We start from the raw sequence: 18,961 nt of genomic DNA, 5'->3' as shown, positions 1-18,961 counted from the left end.
ATCCAGAGTGAAAGAATCCTTATGAACAATTATCCAGCCACATTGTTCAGCATTCAGGTGTAATCTATTTAAGCTATTAGCAGGCACACACGGCACTGAACAGATTTCTAGTGAAATGGAACGCCCGTCATTCACAAAAACGGGAAGAACAGTTCGTTGCAGATCCGTGCCCTTTTGTACCAGTTAGTATCACAAGCCCTTTTGACATCTAATCATGTGCAGGATCTGAATTATCGATATCTAAAATGATTTCCACTAGTTAAAATGCTAATTCTTGAGATCAGCAATGGAATTACTATACTACTAGTAGACATCTGAATAGATTAGGTTTGCACTAGTAAAACTGTTAATTCTTGATCATCAAAAATGGAATTTCAACTAGTAAAAAACATCATTCTTGATATCGGTAACTGCATTTTCACTAGAAGAATTTCACAATAAAATGAAGAGATCACTGTTCAAAATGCAAATACAGCTATCTTTAACGAATTTCTTACTAGTTAAAGTCTAGTTTCATATATAAGTGCTATGTACTAGTAAAAATGCTCATCTTTGATATTAATAATTACATTGTTACTATAGTTAAGATATCCATTGCTTATATCAACAATTGAATTACAACTAGTAAAATTGCTGATTTTGGATATCTGTAGATGTATTTCAACATGTTAGATGTATTCCTGATATATGGAAAATTTAATTCAGATCTCAATAAATTGAAGAATAATTAAAGATATCTTAAAACGCTTTCTTACTATTTACAATAGCATTATGCATATCTGAAATTAACAATGGCACTAGTGAAAACCAAATTATAGATTTTAAAAAAATGGGCATTTTTACTGTTTGTAATTCAGTTGTTGATATTAGGAATGGACATTTAATAAGTAACAATGTAATTATTATTCTTTTCTCCCCAGTTTGGGATGCCCAATTCCCAATGCGCTCTAAGTCCTCGTGGTGGCGTAGTGACTCGCCTCAATCCAGGTGGCGGAGGACGAATCTCAGTTGCCTCCGCGTCTGAGACCGTCAATCCGTGCATCTTATCACGTGACTTGTTGAGTGCATTACCGCAGAGACGTAGCGCATGTGGAGGCTTCACGCTATTCTCCGCAGCATCCACGCACAACTCACCACACGCCCCACCGAGAGCGAGAACCATATTATAGCGACCACGCTCAACTCACCATGCGCCCCACCGAGAGCAAGAATCACATTATAGTGACCACGAGGAGGTTATTCCATGTGACTCTACCCTCCTTAGCAACCGGGCCAATATGGTTGCTTAGGAAGCCTGACTGGAGTCACTCAGCACGTCCTGGATTCAAACTCGCGACTCCAGGTGTGATAGTCAGCGTCAATAATCGCTGAGCTACCCAGGCCCCATCACAATGTAATTATTTAAAAGATCAGTAAGTAATAAGTAGTAGTAAGAAGTGCATACAGTAGCTGACATGTGAAACTGAAATTGAAACTAGTATGAAATAAATTCTATATATCTACTAGTGAAAATGCAGTTTCAGTTACAGCTTTCAAAAATGCAATTTTTTATATCAAGAATGGGTATTTCCATGAGTAATGTCTTCATTTTGACAAAGAATTAAAAAGAAATTCTAGTGCAAATCTCATTACTGATATCACACACAAAAAAGTGTTTTTTCTGGAATAGTTCATAGCATTGAAAATGTAATTATAGATATCTATAAGTCATATCTTGCAAATGAATAAATGTTCATAGGCTTGCCACTGTAGTGCTTTAAAAAACTGGAATGGATCGACCGAGCAAGTGACCACGTCTCTCTGTCCTCCTGTGTACTGTTAGCTAACCGTGCATAGAAATCCAGGCTGGGAACGGTTTGTAATCGTACCATTCTGAACCATGCTCAAGTAGAAACGCTACTGGACCCATTACTCATCGTGCTCAGGACCGTTCGGACCGATAGTGGAGAAACAAATAAAATAAAATAAATAAAAATTGCTTTTTATTCCTACAACCCCTAGTACTTCACTATTGCCCTATTAAATGTACCATGGTAATTTACATGAAATTCCCATGTGCTCCAAAGTATATTATGTTTTTACAGCGCTCTGCAATTCCAGCGTTACGGACGTGACATTTTCAGGGAAAACTTCAAATCTAACATCACATATAAAGCACTCATGACCAGTATATCGAAACATTTAAATGAACATCTGCAGATAGAGTCCAGACATCAGAAAATGTTCAGTCTAAACAACTTTTCTTTCCCTTTAGATTGGGTAATGAACTTGCATTACGGACGTGACTAACATGGACATGAGTTTTTGGGAGACCACTCACTTTTTAAAAACTCTGTGAACTGAAATGCACAATCCAGAAATAATACTAGCCACAGAATATCACAGAATAAGGGTTGGAACTCCTAAGAGTGAAAATGTTTTAGAAATGGTGCGCCCCTCATGTGAGGTGGATAAACAATGCCATTTCCTTAAAAAATCCATTATAGCACTATAATACAGTAAAATACAGATCCAAATGAACAATTTAATAGGGGTTTTGTGCCTTTACTTAAAGGGACAGTTCACCCAAAAATGACAATTCTGTCATCATTTACTCATCCTCATGCCATCCCAGATGTGTTTGACTTTCTTTCTTCTGCAGAACAGAAATGAAGATTTTAAAAGAATATGTCAGCTGTTGGTCCACACAATGCAAGTGAATGGTGACCAGAACTTTGAAGCTCCAAAAAGTACATAAAGGCAGCATAAAAGTAATCCAAATTTGATCCGTTTCTCACCCACACCTATCATATCACTTCTGAAAATATGGAATAAACCACTGGAGTCTTATGGATTACTTTTATGATTTTGAAGTTCTGGTCACCATTCACTTGCATTGTATGGACCTACAGAGCTGAAATATTCTTCTAAAAATCTTATTTTGTGTTCAGCAGAAGAAAGAAAGTCATACACATCTGGGATGACATGAGGGTGAGTAAACAATGAGAGAATTTTCATTTTTGGGTGAACTATCCTTTTAAGACATTATTTTTCAATGTTATGGTTGACATTTTCGTGGAATTGCTCTGGTACATTTCCAAAAAACATGGTATTAGCATGGTGACATTTTTAATGTCTGTCTTACAATCTGTTGTCCTACATTTCTTACAAAAAATGTAGACAATTTAGACAGTGATATGAAGACAGACTACAGTATGAGTGAAGAGTTTACTAAAGTGAACGAGTGAGTGTGCTTTGATAACATTACGGAGAGGAAGTCGACCGCCACTCAAACTTTCTGTTTTGGCTAAAGCGATCGGAAAGTCTGCTCAATGTCTAAAATATGCTATAGAATGTTCTGTATTACTCTGCACACACCCACAAAATCAATAATACAACATGAACTTCCTATTAGCGTAAACAACACAACACTGAGAGGCTTTTACAGTCACCATGAAGAGCTGTCAAACCTTCATTCGAACTCTGATATTCTCAGATAGTCATCTGATTACTAAACCGAATATTTACCATCAGATCGTCAAGCACTGTACAGCCAAACAAAATGTGCTGTTTCAAAAAGGAAACACAATTATCCAATTCAGAGTCAATGTTGCTGTGTCCGGCAGCTCAAATCAACAGATCAGAAGTACTTGTAGTTCATTCTGCATATTAAACTGGGACACGAGGAAGTATTTTAACACTGAAAAAAAAATGACATACTTCAGCTTTAAGCTTGTGATTGTGTCAGAAGTGAATGGTAACAGAACGTTCAGGTGTTTTGATGTCAAAATCAACAGAAAACAAAAATAAGAGTCATTTTGGTCTCTGAGCCAATCAAAAACCAATTCAATGAATTTTTTACCAACAGGGAAAAAACTTCTTGTGCATGAAGACAACGGAGTGAATTTACTATTCAAATACTGACCCCTCACGTTCATGCAAAACAGATAATATCATGTGTGTGTGTGTGAGTAACTGACACAATAAACACACGCACCAGCTCTCTCTAACTGCATTCACACATAATTCATGTCTGCTCTAGATTTCTTTTCCATAAAAATACAATGCACATTCAAGCATCTGTCTATCTGCATAAAATCAACACAAACATGTGCATGGGAGTGTAGAGTATTTCAGAAGAAATACAGCAGTGTTTATAAACCCACATTAATTAAATCTTTCTCAAATTTAAGGTGGTAAAGAACAAGAACACAAGGAATTTTAAATTCCCCACCTACAATTAAAAAACAAATCTCAGTTTGACACTTCAGCTATACTCTGGTTTATCCTTGAAATTCAGAGATCATTTGCTTGCATTTGTCTTCATTTGTAAATTGATTTGGAAAAGAAAAAATATTCTAAATGTAAGCATTAACATGCTAGCTAAGACAAATAGTTTCATTTAGACACATTCGATTTTGAGCTCAAATCTTCTTCAGATGTTTATGATATGACAACAACACTTCATCTATTTTAGGAAAGCTTTTCCGGAAGCATTCCACGGCATTTAGTAACTCCAAAAGTATTCATAACAATTACATTGAACCTCATCACCAGCTGTATCTCGTTAAACTCTCCTCACGTTTGTCAACTTGATCATCTTCCTCCGTTTAATTACTTCTCTGATGATTTACAGTAGTAAAAGAGCTGTGATTACCTGTGCATGCTGTCGTCGGTGTGTCTCTCATGTTTGTCCGGACGCAAGTGAAAGAGTTTCAGTGTTCACATTCCTCTCAGCCGGAATGCGGTTGTGCAGCATTAATGTGACGCCTGCAGGTCACCCGTCTCACCTGAACGCATTTAATTCTGCTATGTTTATTGCGCTTCATGGCTTTTTATGGCTAAGTCAACAGAATCAGTGAAGTTCACGTGGATTTGATGTATGAAATGTCAACAGAGTGATTCGCACAGTATTCTAAGAATGTGTCGCTGTGCATTCTCCAGTTTTGGAGGGATTGGTGTCACAACAGGAAGTGAGCGACAGGCATTCCTTAAGTGGTTTTAGATTACTGGGACTGAAATGAGAACTGTAGTAAAAATGTCCAAAACATGCATGGTATTAGCATGGTATATGTCTAAAGAAAGAAAAAAGTTAACGTTCCAGACTATAATTTGGTCTAAGAAGAGACTTTAATGAAAACTAATAGATGTTTTTAACTCTGAGCACATGCCTGTCAGAATGATGTCACTTCTGTGTTCAGTGTTGACACATGGCATCACAGAACATCAGTTCTCACAACATTGTGTTTTATTAACAAAGCTCGGGAGGAGCAAGTCCATTTAATCCGACCAATCACACAGCCAGAGTAAGAGCAGCCTATATAAATAGCTGCTTACCTCTACATAGCATTGAGAGTTTCCGGCATTTGGCCCTGCCCATTGCCCATGAATAGACCCATGCAAGTGACTTGGATCATCGGATTGCAACTTCCGCTGCAAAGCATTCGCCTTCATCAGAACAGCTCTTCCGTCTAAATCATCTCGTCTCAACAGAAGCTGCCACAGCTTCTCATTCGTTTCACAGCATCGACTGCTACCACTTTAAGTGCTACTTTTACTCTGTCTTTCCTCCTAATCTCTATTCGCTGGAGCAGATCATTGAGTGAAGGTGCTTCCGCAACTGGCTGCTTCGGCGCTGTATACAGTGGTGTGAAAAAGTGTTTGCCCCCTTCCTGATTTCTTATTTTTTTGCATGTTTGTCACACTTAAATGTTTCAGATCATCAAACAAGTTTAAATATTAGTCAAAGATAACACAAGTAAACACAAAATGCAGTTTTTAAATGAAGGTTGTTATTATTAAGGGAAAACAAAATCCAAACCTACATGGCCCTGTGTGAAAAAGTGTTTGCCTCCTAAACCTAATAACTGGTTGGGCCACCCTTAGCAGCAACAACTGCAATCAAGCGTTTGCGATAACTTGCAATGAGTCTTTTACAGCGCTGTGGAGGAATTTTGGCCCACTCATCTTTGCAGAATTGTTGTAATTCAGCCACATTGGAGGGTTTGAGCATGAACTGCCTTTTTAAGGTCATGCCACAGCATCTCAATAGGATTCAGGTCAGGAATTTGACTAGGCCACTCCAAAGTCTTCATTTTGTTTTTCTTCAGCCATTCAGAGGTGGACTTGCTGGTGTGTTTTGGATCATTGTCCTGCTGCAGAACCCAAGTTTGCTTCAGCTTGAGGTCTCGAACAGATGGCCGGACATTCTCCTTCAGGATTTTTTGATAGACAGCAGAATTCATGGTTCCATTTATCACAGCAAGTCTTCCAGGTCCTGAAGCAGCAAAACAGCCCCAGACCATCACACTACCACCACCATATTTTACTGTTGGTATGATGTTCTTTTTCTGAAATGCGGTGTTACTTTGGGACACACACCTTCCAAAAAGTTCAACTTTTGTCTCATCAGTCCACAGAGTATTTTCCCAAAAGTCTTGGGGATCATCAAGATGTTTTCTGGCAAAAATGAGACGAGCCTTAATGTATTTTTGCTCAGCAGTGGTTTTCGTCTTGGAACTCGTCTTGGCCATTTTTGCCCAGTCTCTTTCTTATGGTGGAGTCATGAACACTGACCTTAACTGAGGCAAGTGAGGCCTGCAGTTCTTTGGATGTTGTTGTGGGGTCTTTTGTGACCTCTTGGATGAGTCGTCGCTGCGCTCTTGGGGTAATTTTGGTCGGCCGGCCACTCCTGGGAAGGTTCCCCACTGTTCCATGTTTTCGCCATTTGTGGATAATGGCTCTCACTGTGGTTCTCTGGAGTCCCAAAGCTTTAGAAATGGCTTTATAACCTTTTCCAGACTGACAGATCTCAATTACTTTCTTTCTCATTTGTTCCTGAATTTCTTTGGATCTCGGCATGATGTCTAGCTTTTGAAGATCTTTTGGTCTACTTCACTTTGTCAGGCAGGTCCTATTTAAGTGATTTCTTGATTGAGAACAGGTGTGGCAGTAATCAGGCCTGGGTGTGGCTAGAGAAATTGAACTCAGGTGTGATAAACCACAGTTATGTTTTAACAGGTGGGGCAAACACTTTTTCACACAGGGCCATGTAGGTTTGGATTTTGTTTTCCCTTAATAATAACAACCTTCATTTAAAAACTGCATTTTGTGTTTACTTGTGTTATCTTTGACTAATATTTAAACTTGTTTGATGATCTGAAACATTTAAGTGTGACAAACATGCAAAAAAATAAGACATCAGGAAGGGGGCAAACACTTTTTCACACCACTGTATTTGTCAAACAGCTCTCTAACTTCTCTTATCTAAATTTCCACCCAGAACGGTTCATCACGTAAACCTGCCTCCGTGAACAGGCGCTGCTCCGACTTCATGCCACTCAAGTTCTATAACAGCTTCATTTGAACGTGAGGGAAACAAAAGATTAACTATTTAATTCAATCATCATTCCAACGCTCCCCAGCTTTTCAATTTGGTTCTCCCGCAGAGGTGATTCCTGTCCGCCTCATTACCTCGCCGCGCAGCTCATTTAGGATGTGATACATTCAGCGATTCTGCTTGTCAACTTCTAACATAAACATCACAATTGTTCTCCCTTCAAAGTGCCCTTCGGAGTGCAATTTATTCAATGCAGACATTTTAACGCGAGCTCGCTGCCACGCAGCACTCGCTCTGACCGTTCCACAGCACTCTGCAGTTATACACAGCCCCTATCCCAGCAGACACAGGCCGAATTTGTCTCCGCAAGAGGCGGATCACGTGCCGCACCCCAACTCATTCATAATCATTCTACAAACTTGCCGCGCCTCCTCTCAGCATTCGAGCTCGCCGCCCTGATAGCACGAAGCAAGCGCTGCTACAAACTTCCACTCATCTCTACACTATAACATCACTTTCCCTCCTCCCATCAGGACAAACACCACGCAGGTGAAGACAGTCTTCTCTACTTTTGCCTGAATCATTGGATTACAAACTTTTATTTACAAGCTTGACCATACAACTTAATTGATGAATAATTTTAAAAGCATTCAACAATCTGTCATAATTTTATGCTCCACCCAAGTTTAAAGTAACCAGTTTAAATCGACGCCGAACGATTCAGCTTGGCACCTTACTTTATATTCCAATATTTCCATTTTTCTGTAGAATTTATTACATCAATATAAACAAGGCATTTTATTCACCACACTACTGTAAACAATGCTCTTATAGTATCTATTAAATACAGCTCTCCTACGATTTCATACGTCCTCATCAAAAGAGACGAGTCACCCGTGCCAATAATAAAGTGTTATGAAATGACTCGCATTACGTTGGAAAACAATATAAACTAAGCAAAAAAGAAATGTCCCTTTTTCGGGACACTGTATTTTAAAGATAATTTTGTAAAAATCCAAATAACTTTACAGATCTTTATTGTAAAGGGTTTAAACAATGTTTTCCATGCTTGTTCAATGAACCATGAACAATTCATAAACATGCACCTGTGGAACGGTCATTAAGACACTAACAGCTTACAGATGGTAGACAATTAAGGTCACAGTTATAAAAACTTAGAACACTAAAGAGACTTTTCTACTGACTCTGAAAAACACCAAAAGAAAGATGCCCAGGGTCCCTGCTCATCTGCGTGAACGTGCCTTAGGCATGCTGCATGGAGGCATGAGGACTGCAGATGTGGCCAGGGCAATAAATTACAATGTCCGTACTGTGAGACGCCCAAGATAGCACTACAGGGAGACAGGAAGGACAGATGATCGTCCTCGCAGTGGCAGACCACGTGTAACAACACCTGCACAGGATCAGTACATCTGAATATCACACCTGCAGGACAGGTACAGGATGGCAACAACAACTGCCCGAGTTACACCAGGAACGCACAATCCCTCCATCAGTGCTCAGACTGTCTGCGATAGGCCGAGAGAGGCTTGAGGCCTGTTGTAAGGCAGGTCCTTACCAGACATCACTGACAACAGTGTCACCTATGGGCACAAACCCACCTTCGCTGGACCAGACAGGACTAGCAAAAAGTGCTCTTCACTGATGAGTCGCGGTTTTGTCTCACCAGAGGTGATGGTCGGACTCGCGTTTATCATCAAAGGAATGAGCATTACACCAAGGCCTGTACTCTGGAGCGGGATCGATTTGGAGGTGGAGGATCCGTTATGGTCTGGGGCGGTGTGTCACAGCATCATCGGACTGAACTTGTTGTCATAACAGGCAATCTCAATGCTGTGCGTTACAGGGAAGACATCCTCCTCCCTCATGTGGTACCCTTCCTGCAGGCTCATCATGACATGACCCTCCAGCATGACAATGCCACCAGCCATACTGCTCATTCTGTGCATGATTTCCTACAAGACAGGAATGTCAGTGTTCTGCCATGGCCAGCGAAGTGCCCGGATCTCAATCCCATTTAGCACATCTGGGATCTGTTGGATCAGAGGGTGAGGGCTAGGGCCATTCCCCCCAGAAATGTCCGGGAACTTGCAAGTGTGGTGGAAGAGTGGGGTAACATCTCACAGCAAGAACTGACAAAGCTGGTGCAGTCCATGAGGAGGAGATGCACTGCAGTACTTAATGCAGCTGGTGGCCACACCAGATACTGACTGTTACTTTTGATTTTGACCCCCCTTAGTTCAGTGACACATTATTCGGTACGGACATGTCTGTGAAACTTGTTCAGTTGATGTCTTAGTTGTTGAATCTTTTTAGGTTCATACAAATATTTACACGTTAAATTTGCTGAAAATAAAAGCACTTGAAAGTGAGATGACGTTTCTTTTTTTGCTGAGTTTACAAGCTCCAAACCATATGTTTAAGTTAATAAACATCAGACTACAGATTTCATCTGGGCACTCAGTTTCAGGTGCCTTCTAATTTCATGATAAACCATCTTTAAATGATATCATTCATATGCACATGCAAGCATGTTTCCTGACATTGTCTTACACATGATCCCGACATTTAATCTAATCAGATTTAATTTATGTTCAGGCGTCTGTTTACCACGTTACGATGTTTTCTATTGGCTCAACACATCCCTAAACTGCGGCGTCTTTCGGGCTGTGTGACTAAACCACCCACTACACCGCAAACAGTGCAATCCACCATCCAAGCACCGCAACTGTGGCATCTTTAGGGCAATACAACAAACTCCCACTACAAGGCAAACAGCACAAACGCACTGTCCAAGTGTCGCCACGTTCACGTGCCACAACCGCAGCACTTCTTTCAGACCATGTGTCTCAGCTTCCATGGCTCTGTAACCCATATTATGCCACTCATACCAAATTAACCATAAGCCACCTAGCAACTGACAACAATCGGGCTGTTTCAGGTTTTCCCTAAACAGTTCACCATAAGCCTGCATCTCCGCATCAATCAATTTCATTCAAACATAGCTTACCATATGCCCTCACGTCGAATGCCATGCTCAACCCATTTGTACCGCAGAACAAGTTCTTGCTCATTTGCAGCGTAAACTTTTCACACGAAAACATGGGCTCTTCCTGTTAAACTCCATGCGAGTCCGTGCTCAAGGATGCATCCCGTTCATCCTACCATCGAATGCTGTGCGGTCCCGTGCCCGAGAATTCAGCCCCTTCATATAAAAAATGCCCACGCAAGCACATATCCTGACATTGCCTCGCATATGTTCCTGACGCCTTAGTTTTTCCACGCAACCTATTATCTCTTCCAACATCCATCCCTCTACCCCTTCCTACCCATGGGCCTCTGGAGCAGATTTCCACATAAGACCCATTCCCCTCTTCAATTTATCCCCCTCCCTTCAACCATTTTAATCTCTCCTACTCTGGAGCCGGTCCCTGCACGAGGCTGTCTCCACAAGCAAACTTCGTCCTAAATCCCTCCTCAAGAAAAACAGACTTCCACTACACTGCAAACAGCGCACACGCTGTCCAAGCACCGCAACTGCGGCATCTTTCGGGCTGTGCGACCAAACCTCTTACTGCATTGCAAACAACACAAATATGCTGTTTCAAGCACCGCAACCGTGGCGTCTTTAGGGCCTTACAACAAACTCAAACTACACGACAAACAGCGTAAACGCACTGTCCAAGTGCCGCAACTGCCACAACCTCGGCATGATTTCAGACCATGCATCTCAGCCCCCATGGCTCCGTAACCCATACTATGCCACTCATACTAACTCATACCACCTAGTGATTGACAATCAGGCTGCTTTAGGTCTTCCCTAAACAGTCTGCCACAAGCCGGCATACCCGCATCAATCAATTTCATTCAAATATAGCCTAATATATGCCTTCACGACGAATGCCACCCTTGACGACTCAACCCATTCATTTCGCAGAGTGAGTTCTTGCTTATTTGCAGCGAGAACTGTTCGCATGAAAACACAGGCTCTTCCTTTTCGCATAGGGAGTTTTCTTAAATACATCATATATCACTTCCACATGAATCTAGTGTCCTACCGTCGTATGCCATGCAGGCCCCATGCCTATGGATTCAGCAGCTTGCAGCTCCGAGCAAGCTCAGTATAATACAACTAAAATATTCTCACATGATTCGGATGCTCTCCCATTGAACGCTGTTCGGTCCCACACCTGAGGATTCAGCCCATTCATATAGTCCACTGCTTCTTCTCCTTCACAGATTAAGAGTCTAGGTGTCATCCTTGATAGCACCTTATCCTTTGAAGCCCATGTTAATAACATAACTCGCTCTGCATACTTTCATTTACATAATATTAATCATCTTCGTCCCTCCCTCACATTGAACAGCACTGCCATTCTCATTCATGCACTGGTTACATCACGTATTGATTACTGCAATGCTCTCCTATCTGGTATTCCTTCCAAACTTCTTCATAAACTTCAGCTGGTCCAGAACTCAGCTGCACGAATAATTTCTAGAACCCCCTCTATTGAACACATTTCACCTGTTCTTCAACATTTGCATTGGCTTCTGGTTAAGTACCGAATTGATTTTAAAATCTTGCTTCTTACCTACAAGGCCTTAAATAACCTTACTCCTTCAAACCTCTCCAATCTTTTTCATATCTATACACCTACTCATACCCTCAGATCATCCTCGTCAACTCTTCTTGTTATACCACGTATTCGTCTGAACACTATGGGGTCTAGAGCCTTTAGTTATACTGCCCCTCACTTATGGAATTCCCTTCCTCAGGATATTCGTAACAGTGATAGTCTTCATACTTTTAAATCTCGTCTTGAAACTCACCTATTTAAACAGGCCTTTTTATGACTGTGCATGCATTGAGTTCATACTTTGTATCTTCCAATGTTTTATTGTATATCATAGTATTGTTTGCTTAATGTTGTTATTGTTGATGCTTTCAAGGATGACTTTTTTGTGTTCTGTTTGTAAGGTGACCTTGAGTGTCGTGAAAGGCGCTATAAATAAAATGTATTATTATTATTATTATTATTATTATTATTATTATTATTGCAAACGCACATGCAAGCATGAACCCCGACACTGCCTCTAATGAGGGCATTTATTTTCATTTTCAATCTGTCAGCTCCCACCCAGCCATCCAACCCTTCTCCATTACAGAGGATCCCACTTAAATCCGGCATCTCAGAATACTCAAGCCATTTCTTCCGTATCGGCGCTGCAACTGCAGCAGCCCAAAGGCCTGTCCAAGCACCAAATCCACTCACTAGTCCAGTAGTCATCTGATGCATTCAAGTTACATACGTACAAACCATCTCCAAATCAAGAAAGCGCAACTTTCCGTAATAAAAATAAAAAGGGGGAAGGGGCTACTCGCTCTACCTTGTCCATATTTTGGGCGCCTTCCTGTTCAGATGCTGCGAGGGTCCACACCGGCCGGCCCAGAAGCCCTCCCATCCATACCGCTGTGAAGACCCTCCCACTTTCAAGTGCTGTCCCGTTCAAATCACAGCGAGGGTCCGCCCATTCGGATGCTGCGAGGATCCACCCCAGTCGGCCCGGAAGCCCTCCCGTCCATACCGCTGCAAAGACCCTCCCACTTCCAAGGGCTGTCCTGTTCAAACACAGGAGGGTCCTCCCGATTGGATGCTGTGAGGGTCCACCCCGGCAAGCCTGGAAGACATCCTGTTCATACCACTGTGAAGGTCTTGCCCATTTCAAAAGTACATTTACAATTACATTTATGCATTTGGCAGACGCTTTTATCCAAAGCAACTTACAGTACCCTTATTACAGGGACAATCCCCCTGGAGCAACCTGAAGTTAAGTGGCTTGCTCAAGGACACAATGGTGGTGGCTGTGGGGATTGAACCAACAACCTTCTGCTTACCAGTTCAGTGCTTTAGTCCACTACGCCACCACCACTCCGAAAAAAAAAGTAGTGAGGTCCCCCGTTCAATTGCAGGATGGGCTCATCCGCTCGAGCGGCAGCCGAGCCCTACACACATGGTGTTAGCCCGTTCACTGCGTGGGCACCCCCCGTCAAACGAATTGCATCTGGAGGGACGCTTAAGGTCTAGTCCGGGCGGCTTCTTTGGCACCTCTGCCCATCTGGCACACAAGGTTAGGCGAGCGCCCCCTTCCCTTCCAGTATGTCATTTCAGGTTCCATTCTTGGGGGGGGGGATAATGTTGTTAAAATCAATCGGTTCCCCTTAGTCCTTCCAACACATCACTTCCGCACCTCACGAGGCTACCACACCAGTGACTTGCTGTTCCATTTCTTGACTTCTTTTGGGGGTATTCAAGCTCAGGTCAAGTCTCGAGCCTCAAGCCCTCCACCAGGGACAGCAAGCCACATATGTTTACGCTATCCTCACTGAAGGATTACATTAACAATTGTAATAACTAATGAAATGGTGTTTTATTTACAAAGTTCGGAAGGAGCAAGTTAATTTAATCTGGCCAATCACACAGCCAGAGTATATAAAAAGCAGTTTACCTCTATGTAGCATTGAGAGTTTCTGGTATCCCACCACCTCCCCAATACTAATCCAATCCGGGGGTGCATTTGAGCTCAGGTCAAGTCTCGAGCCCTCCGCCAGGGACAGCAAGCCACATATGTTTACGCTATCCTCACAGCAGGATTATATTAACTTGCGAACTACTGAAATCATGATTACACAAATGGCTTCTCATCAAAGATAAACAAAAAGATCATTCTCATTTATGGCCAACAAAGAACCACAAACTTCCTCAGATACTTGATGTGATTGTTTCAGTATCACAAATACAAGAGGGAAGTTTGTGAACACTGATCTCATGAAACTGTCAGTAACATGTCCGGCTCATATTTTACTTCAACATCAAAAGAAAGAAGTTCAGAATTATATTTTGTATAAAGAAAATGAAGCCACTTTAGAAACATTAGGATTTTTTACTTTGTGACAATTAAGCACATTTTATGCCAAATTCTTCCCAAAAATATTTATTCTCATTACTGTGATGTGAAAAAAAAAAAAAAAAAGTATAGATCAGATTTAAATTGCAACGTTTTTAAACAGCATGGTAGTATTTCTTGTAAAAAAAATGTGCATGAAAGTAAATGAGACACAGTAAATAGAATTGCTAATGAGAATTTTGAGAAGTAAATGAGCTTAATTGTTGTGAAAATCATGTCACAATTAGAACTGCATAATTAATGGAATAAATAATCGAGTTACAATTACAGCTGACACAATCATCTTATCATAAAAAACAACTCAAGGTGCATCTAAAAGTTGTGTTTTTGCAGCAGCTGAGCATTATTATCAATCACACTTTCGTTGCTTACTATCTGTTCTTAATTGATTAAAAATTTGAATAACAGCTTTGTTTTTTTAATGCTGTTAAGTTGACTGTTTAAGCACCTAGTCTTGATTTATTGATGTATAAATCAGCCATCAAGTAATTCACTAACACAGTTCTCAGCTTGTTTTGAATGTGTAGCCGGCGTGTAGAATACGGCATGCAGTTGATCCACCCAAAATAAGTATTTTAACGTAAATAAATACATCAAAATTAATGCAATTACAATATCAAGAGAAATAATGGTCAATTATGATTTTTCTCACAGTGCAAAAACACCTAAAAATGGACTTTCATTTTTTTCCTTTTAATTTTAGCGTGAAATTAGACCTGGACCGTTTCCGTGAGATTCACGTGTTTACTGCAACATCAGAAAAAGTCATTTTAGTTTCAGAATGACAAACTATTCCAACATCATCTATCACAGTGATATAGAGACACACAAGCACTCACTGACATCAGTACAAGATCATTCAGGAGAATTCATCTGTGTGTGTCCGACGTACAAAGGCTAATTCAACACACAGCCACACGAGTACCAGCACGTCCCTTTATACAAGAGACAAAACTCTTACAGACACGAGCTTTCAATACCAAATACACACACACACACACACCAGCTGCTCTCAGCCTGTGGGAATTATGTCACTGAGAAGGATACAATACGACACCAATGAGATCTACAGAACAGCTGTGTGTGTGTGTGTGTGTGTGTGTGACAGACTACACAACTGACACATTCATCAGGCCTCAGAATACATCATTCCAAATGTGACAAAGTCTTTCAATGTCTCTCTAGATCATTTATTCATTGTACCTGGGAGAAAATATCTGCCTAGATTTGTACATTTTCTGAAGGAAATATGCACACTTCAAACGGTGTTTAGGCTGATATTGAAATCTTTCTGCTGTTCTTCATCATTCCATCATTCAATCTCCTGTATTATCAGATTCCCTCTGTGTTTCTGTTTCCCGAATCGAATCCTGCAGCTCTTTAGCTCGAGGAATAAATCAACAGAACATCAAGGTTGATCTGTGCGGCCTTCACAAGAGCTGAAAATATCCAGAGGGTCATGCGTCTCCCCACCACACAACTAATGTAAATATTTTAAGATATAATGGCTGCTCGTGCTCACACTCCCCTGAGAGACAGAAGCGTGTCCTGTCGCTGCCTGACTCTGACATCATCCTCAGGACACGAGACAAACGGACCCCGAATTCTGAAGTGATGCATGCTGGGAGCTCTAATGTCAGCATGCTCATCAGTAATCAGAATATATGCATGCACAAATAATCAGGGACAAGAAACGGTCCAACGAACTAAACTGAAAACAAATGCAGTTTTTGCAGTACGGAACCAAAAACTGGAACAAAGTCTCTTTCAATTGTTCAGGCTAAATGTTATTATTTAGTTCCCATTTTATTATTATTTTCATGAAACCCTTAGGTCTTTGGTTTCATTAAAAAAAAAAAAAAAAAAAACTATGGGAACAAAATAATAACATTTAGCATGTAAAAAATTATGTAACATTTCCGGAATTACACCACTCCCTGTTGTCTGTAAAAATAATTTTCTTTGCTTATTTTGGTGAGACAAGTCGCTTATTTTGAGCATGCTTTTCGAGAACAGGTCACTTGAGATCTGACAACTGTTATTAACTGTTTATTTTTATTTATAACCGGTCACCATTTGAATAGTCGGAACGAAAAAATACTGTTTCTGCTCAGAATGAACCGACATGAAAAATATTTCATTTTTAATCCTCCTTACAAATAATATTGCTTATAAATATATATCTACATACATATTTTTTGTGCATTGTGTGCATGAATGTAAATGAGTGCAATGGACAATTGCAGATGTTTCAATTAGTCAATCATTATATCAGTAACAACGAAAACCTAGTATTGTTGTATTGCTCACTTTCTGTATATAATACAGTAAAAATCTGAAGAACACTTCTGTTTTTCATGCAAATAAAGATCACAGGAACACAGTTCTCAGCTTGTTCTGGATGTGTAACCTACATAAAGAATATGGCATGACGATGTCAGGCATAAATTCAGTATTTTAATGTAAATTCATCTAAATTAATTATTGCATTTAGAATTTCAATGGATTTAAATGGAGAATTATTGAAATTCAAGATTTCATAATTTGTCAATCATAGTCATAATCATAATATCTATACATGCATAGACGGATATGCATCACACAGACGGATAGAAAATATATATAAATATATATATATATATGAATAAAACACAATAACACAACTGACTGTATTTGTGGTTTCACGATTTGTATTAAAAAGCAAATGAAACAACTTTGCGGTGTACAAGAAGCATAAATGATGATTAATGATCCATTATGGAATGAACACACATATGTCAGCAATTTCTGTACTGCATGAATGAGTGATTTCTGTGTTATCTAGCCAGCGCTGAATTTCACCGAATCAAATAAAAGTGTTTTGCATATATTCATTAAGTAAACACTTTACTATAGTGACTCACATGGGGTGGATATTACAGCATGTGATGTTATGCTGTGTGTATTTAATCAGCAAATATTTCTAAGACAAGCTCAAGATCAAACACATCATGTTCTGTATGTACACATTTACAGAGAGGAAATATCAAACCACAAGAGTGTGAAATCACAAGTTTTATGTCTTACAGCTCTGCTGCCTTGTACACTTCCCTTCAGACTGGACTCATGTTGTGATTCCACAGATAATTTCAGACACACACAGAGAAACAGAGAGATCTGTATGGAGTTGTAACATTGTAACTGTATTCACTGACTTCATTCTCTTGATCACAGCAGCAGGTAACAGAAAACATTCAGATGAAGAGTTACAAACTGACAAAGTGTAAAACATCAGTGCTCAGATTGTTTTAGGGAATGTTTCCTGCACATGCAAATGTTTATAAACAAAGTGAGTTTGAATAATAACAGAAAAAAAAAACACATTCAAGAGCAAAACACACAGTTTGTGTGAATGTGTGACTGTGTGTGTGTGTGTGTGTGTGTGTGAGTATGTGTGTGAGTGAGTAAGTGTGTGAGAGTGAGTGTGTGTGTGTGAGTGTGTGAGTAAGTGTGTGTGTGTGTGTGAGTGTGTGAGAGTGAGTGAGTGTGTGTGTGAGTGAGTGAGTGTGTGTGAGTGAGTAAGTGAGTGAGTGAGTGAGTGTGTGTGTGTGTCTGTGAGTGAGTGAGTGTGTGAGAGTGATTGAGTGAGTGTGTGTAAGTGAGTGAGTGTGTGTAAGTGAGTGAGTGTGTGAGTGTGTGTGTGTAAGTGAGTGAGTGTGTGAGAGTGAGTGAGTGAGTGTGTGTGTGTGAGTGTGTGTGAGTGAGTGAGTGTGTCTGTGAGTGAGTGAGTGTGTGTGTGTGTGTGTGTGTTTGTGAGTGTGTCTGTGAGTGAGTGAGTGAGTGAGTGTGTGAGTGTGTGTGTGTGTGTGTGTGTGTGTGTGTGTCTGACCTGTTGTCCGGTGTGTATTTTTGTTCATCCGCGTGAATCCTGAATGAATGAAATGCGGTAAGAATCACTCCGTCACAATCTATCAGATCCATCTTGTGAACACATGAACACACGCAACTCTGATCCAAACTGAAAGAGTGTGTGTATCAGCTGTTATATAAAGCGTGTGTGTGTGTGTGTGTCATTCAGCTGCTGCTTTGAAACAGTGACACAAAGAGGGCGGGGCTTCACCGCTCGTCCATTCAGAGCGCAGGATTCCTGCATAAATTATCATATGAAATAGCCAGTCCTAAAGGTATGAGCAAGATTGCTCAAGGAATTTCTGTCATAATTTAGTGACAACAATCCTAAAAGAAAGATTACTGATCAGATAAGACACACCGAAATTCCGATTCTACATAAATCAATTAAAAAAATGTCAATTCACCTAGTAGGATCTTTTTGATTCTTACTTTAATAATTTGATCCAATAGTCATGACATTGCATTTATTTATTAATCTAGTGTATTTATTCTGTCCCACTGCCCTGGATCTTTTTCACTCACTTTTTAAAAGCATTGAAAGAAACCCAATGACTTCAGAGAGTTTATCATAACTGCATTAAATAATTAGTGTTTTGATTACATTCATATTTTAAATGATCAGTGCTTTGTTGCTCTAGAGAGTTCATGAGATTCATTAATAATGAATATATTGTCATATATACTGTATAAGCGATGTCAGAGTCGGTGTGTTGAATAATGAATCTAGTGATGACAGCAGAAGTGTGCAGCTGTGGGGTTTCCCTC

General features: G+C 40.3%; 1 protein-coding gene across 3 annotated transcripts in view; it reads right to left on the bottom strand.

Moving 5' to 3' along the window:
* Window positions 1–18,317, bottom strand: part of LOC127434619 (rho GTPase-activating protein 18-like) — a 49,150-nt gene extending 30,833 nt beyond the window's left edge. The window contains exon 1 of one of the 3 annotated variants that reach the window (XM_051687478.1): window positions 18,174–18,317. In XM_051687478.1, coding sequence (XP_051543438.1) covers window positions 18,174–18,265 — 92 coding nt within the window. In that variant the 5' untranslated portion in view covers window positions 18,266–18,317. Of the gene's footprint in view, window positions 1–4,636; window positions 4,765–15,508; window positions 15,595–18,173 lie in introns of those variants that run through there. The other 2 variants (XM_051687479.1, XM_051687481.1) reach the window with 2 other exon arrangements.
* Window positions 18,318–18,961: the final 644 nt, after the last annotated feature.

The sequence above is a fragment of the Myxocyprinus asiaticus genome, chromosome 44 (assembly GCF_019703515.2).
Source record: "Myxocyprinus asiaticus isolate MX2 ecotype Aquarium Trade chromosome 44, UBuf_Myxa_2, whole genome shotgun sequence".
NCBI lineage: Eukaryota > Metazoa > Chordata > Actinopteri > Cypriniformes > Catostomidae > Myxocyprinus > Myxocyprinus asiaticus.
This window is presented reverse-complemented; position numbering and strand designations above follow the sequence as displayed.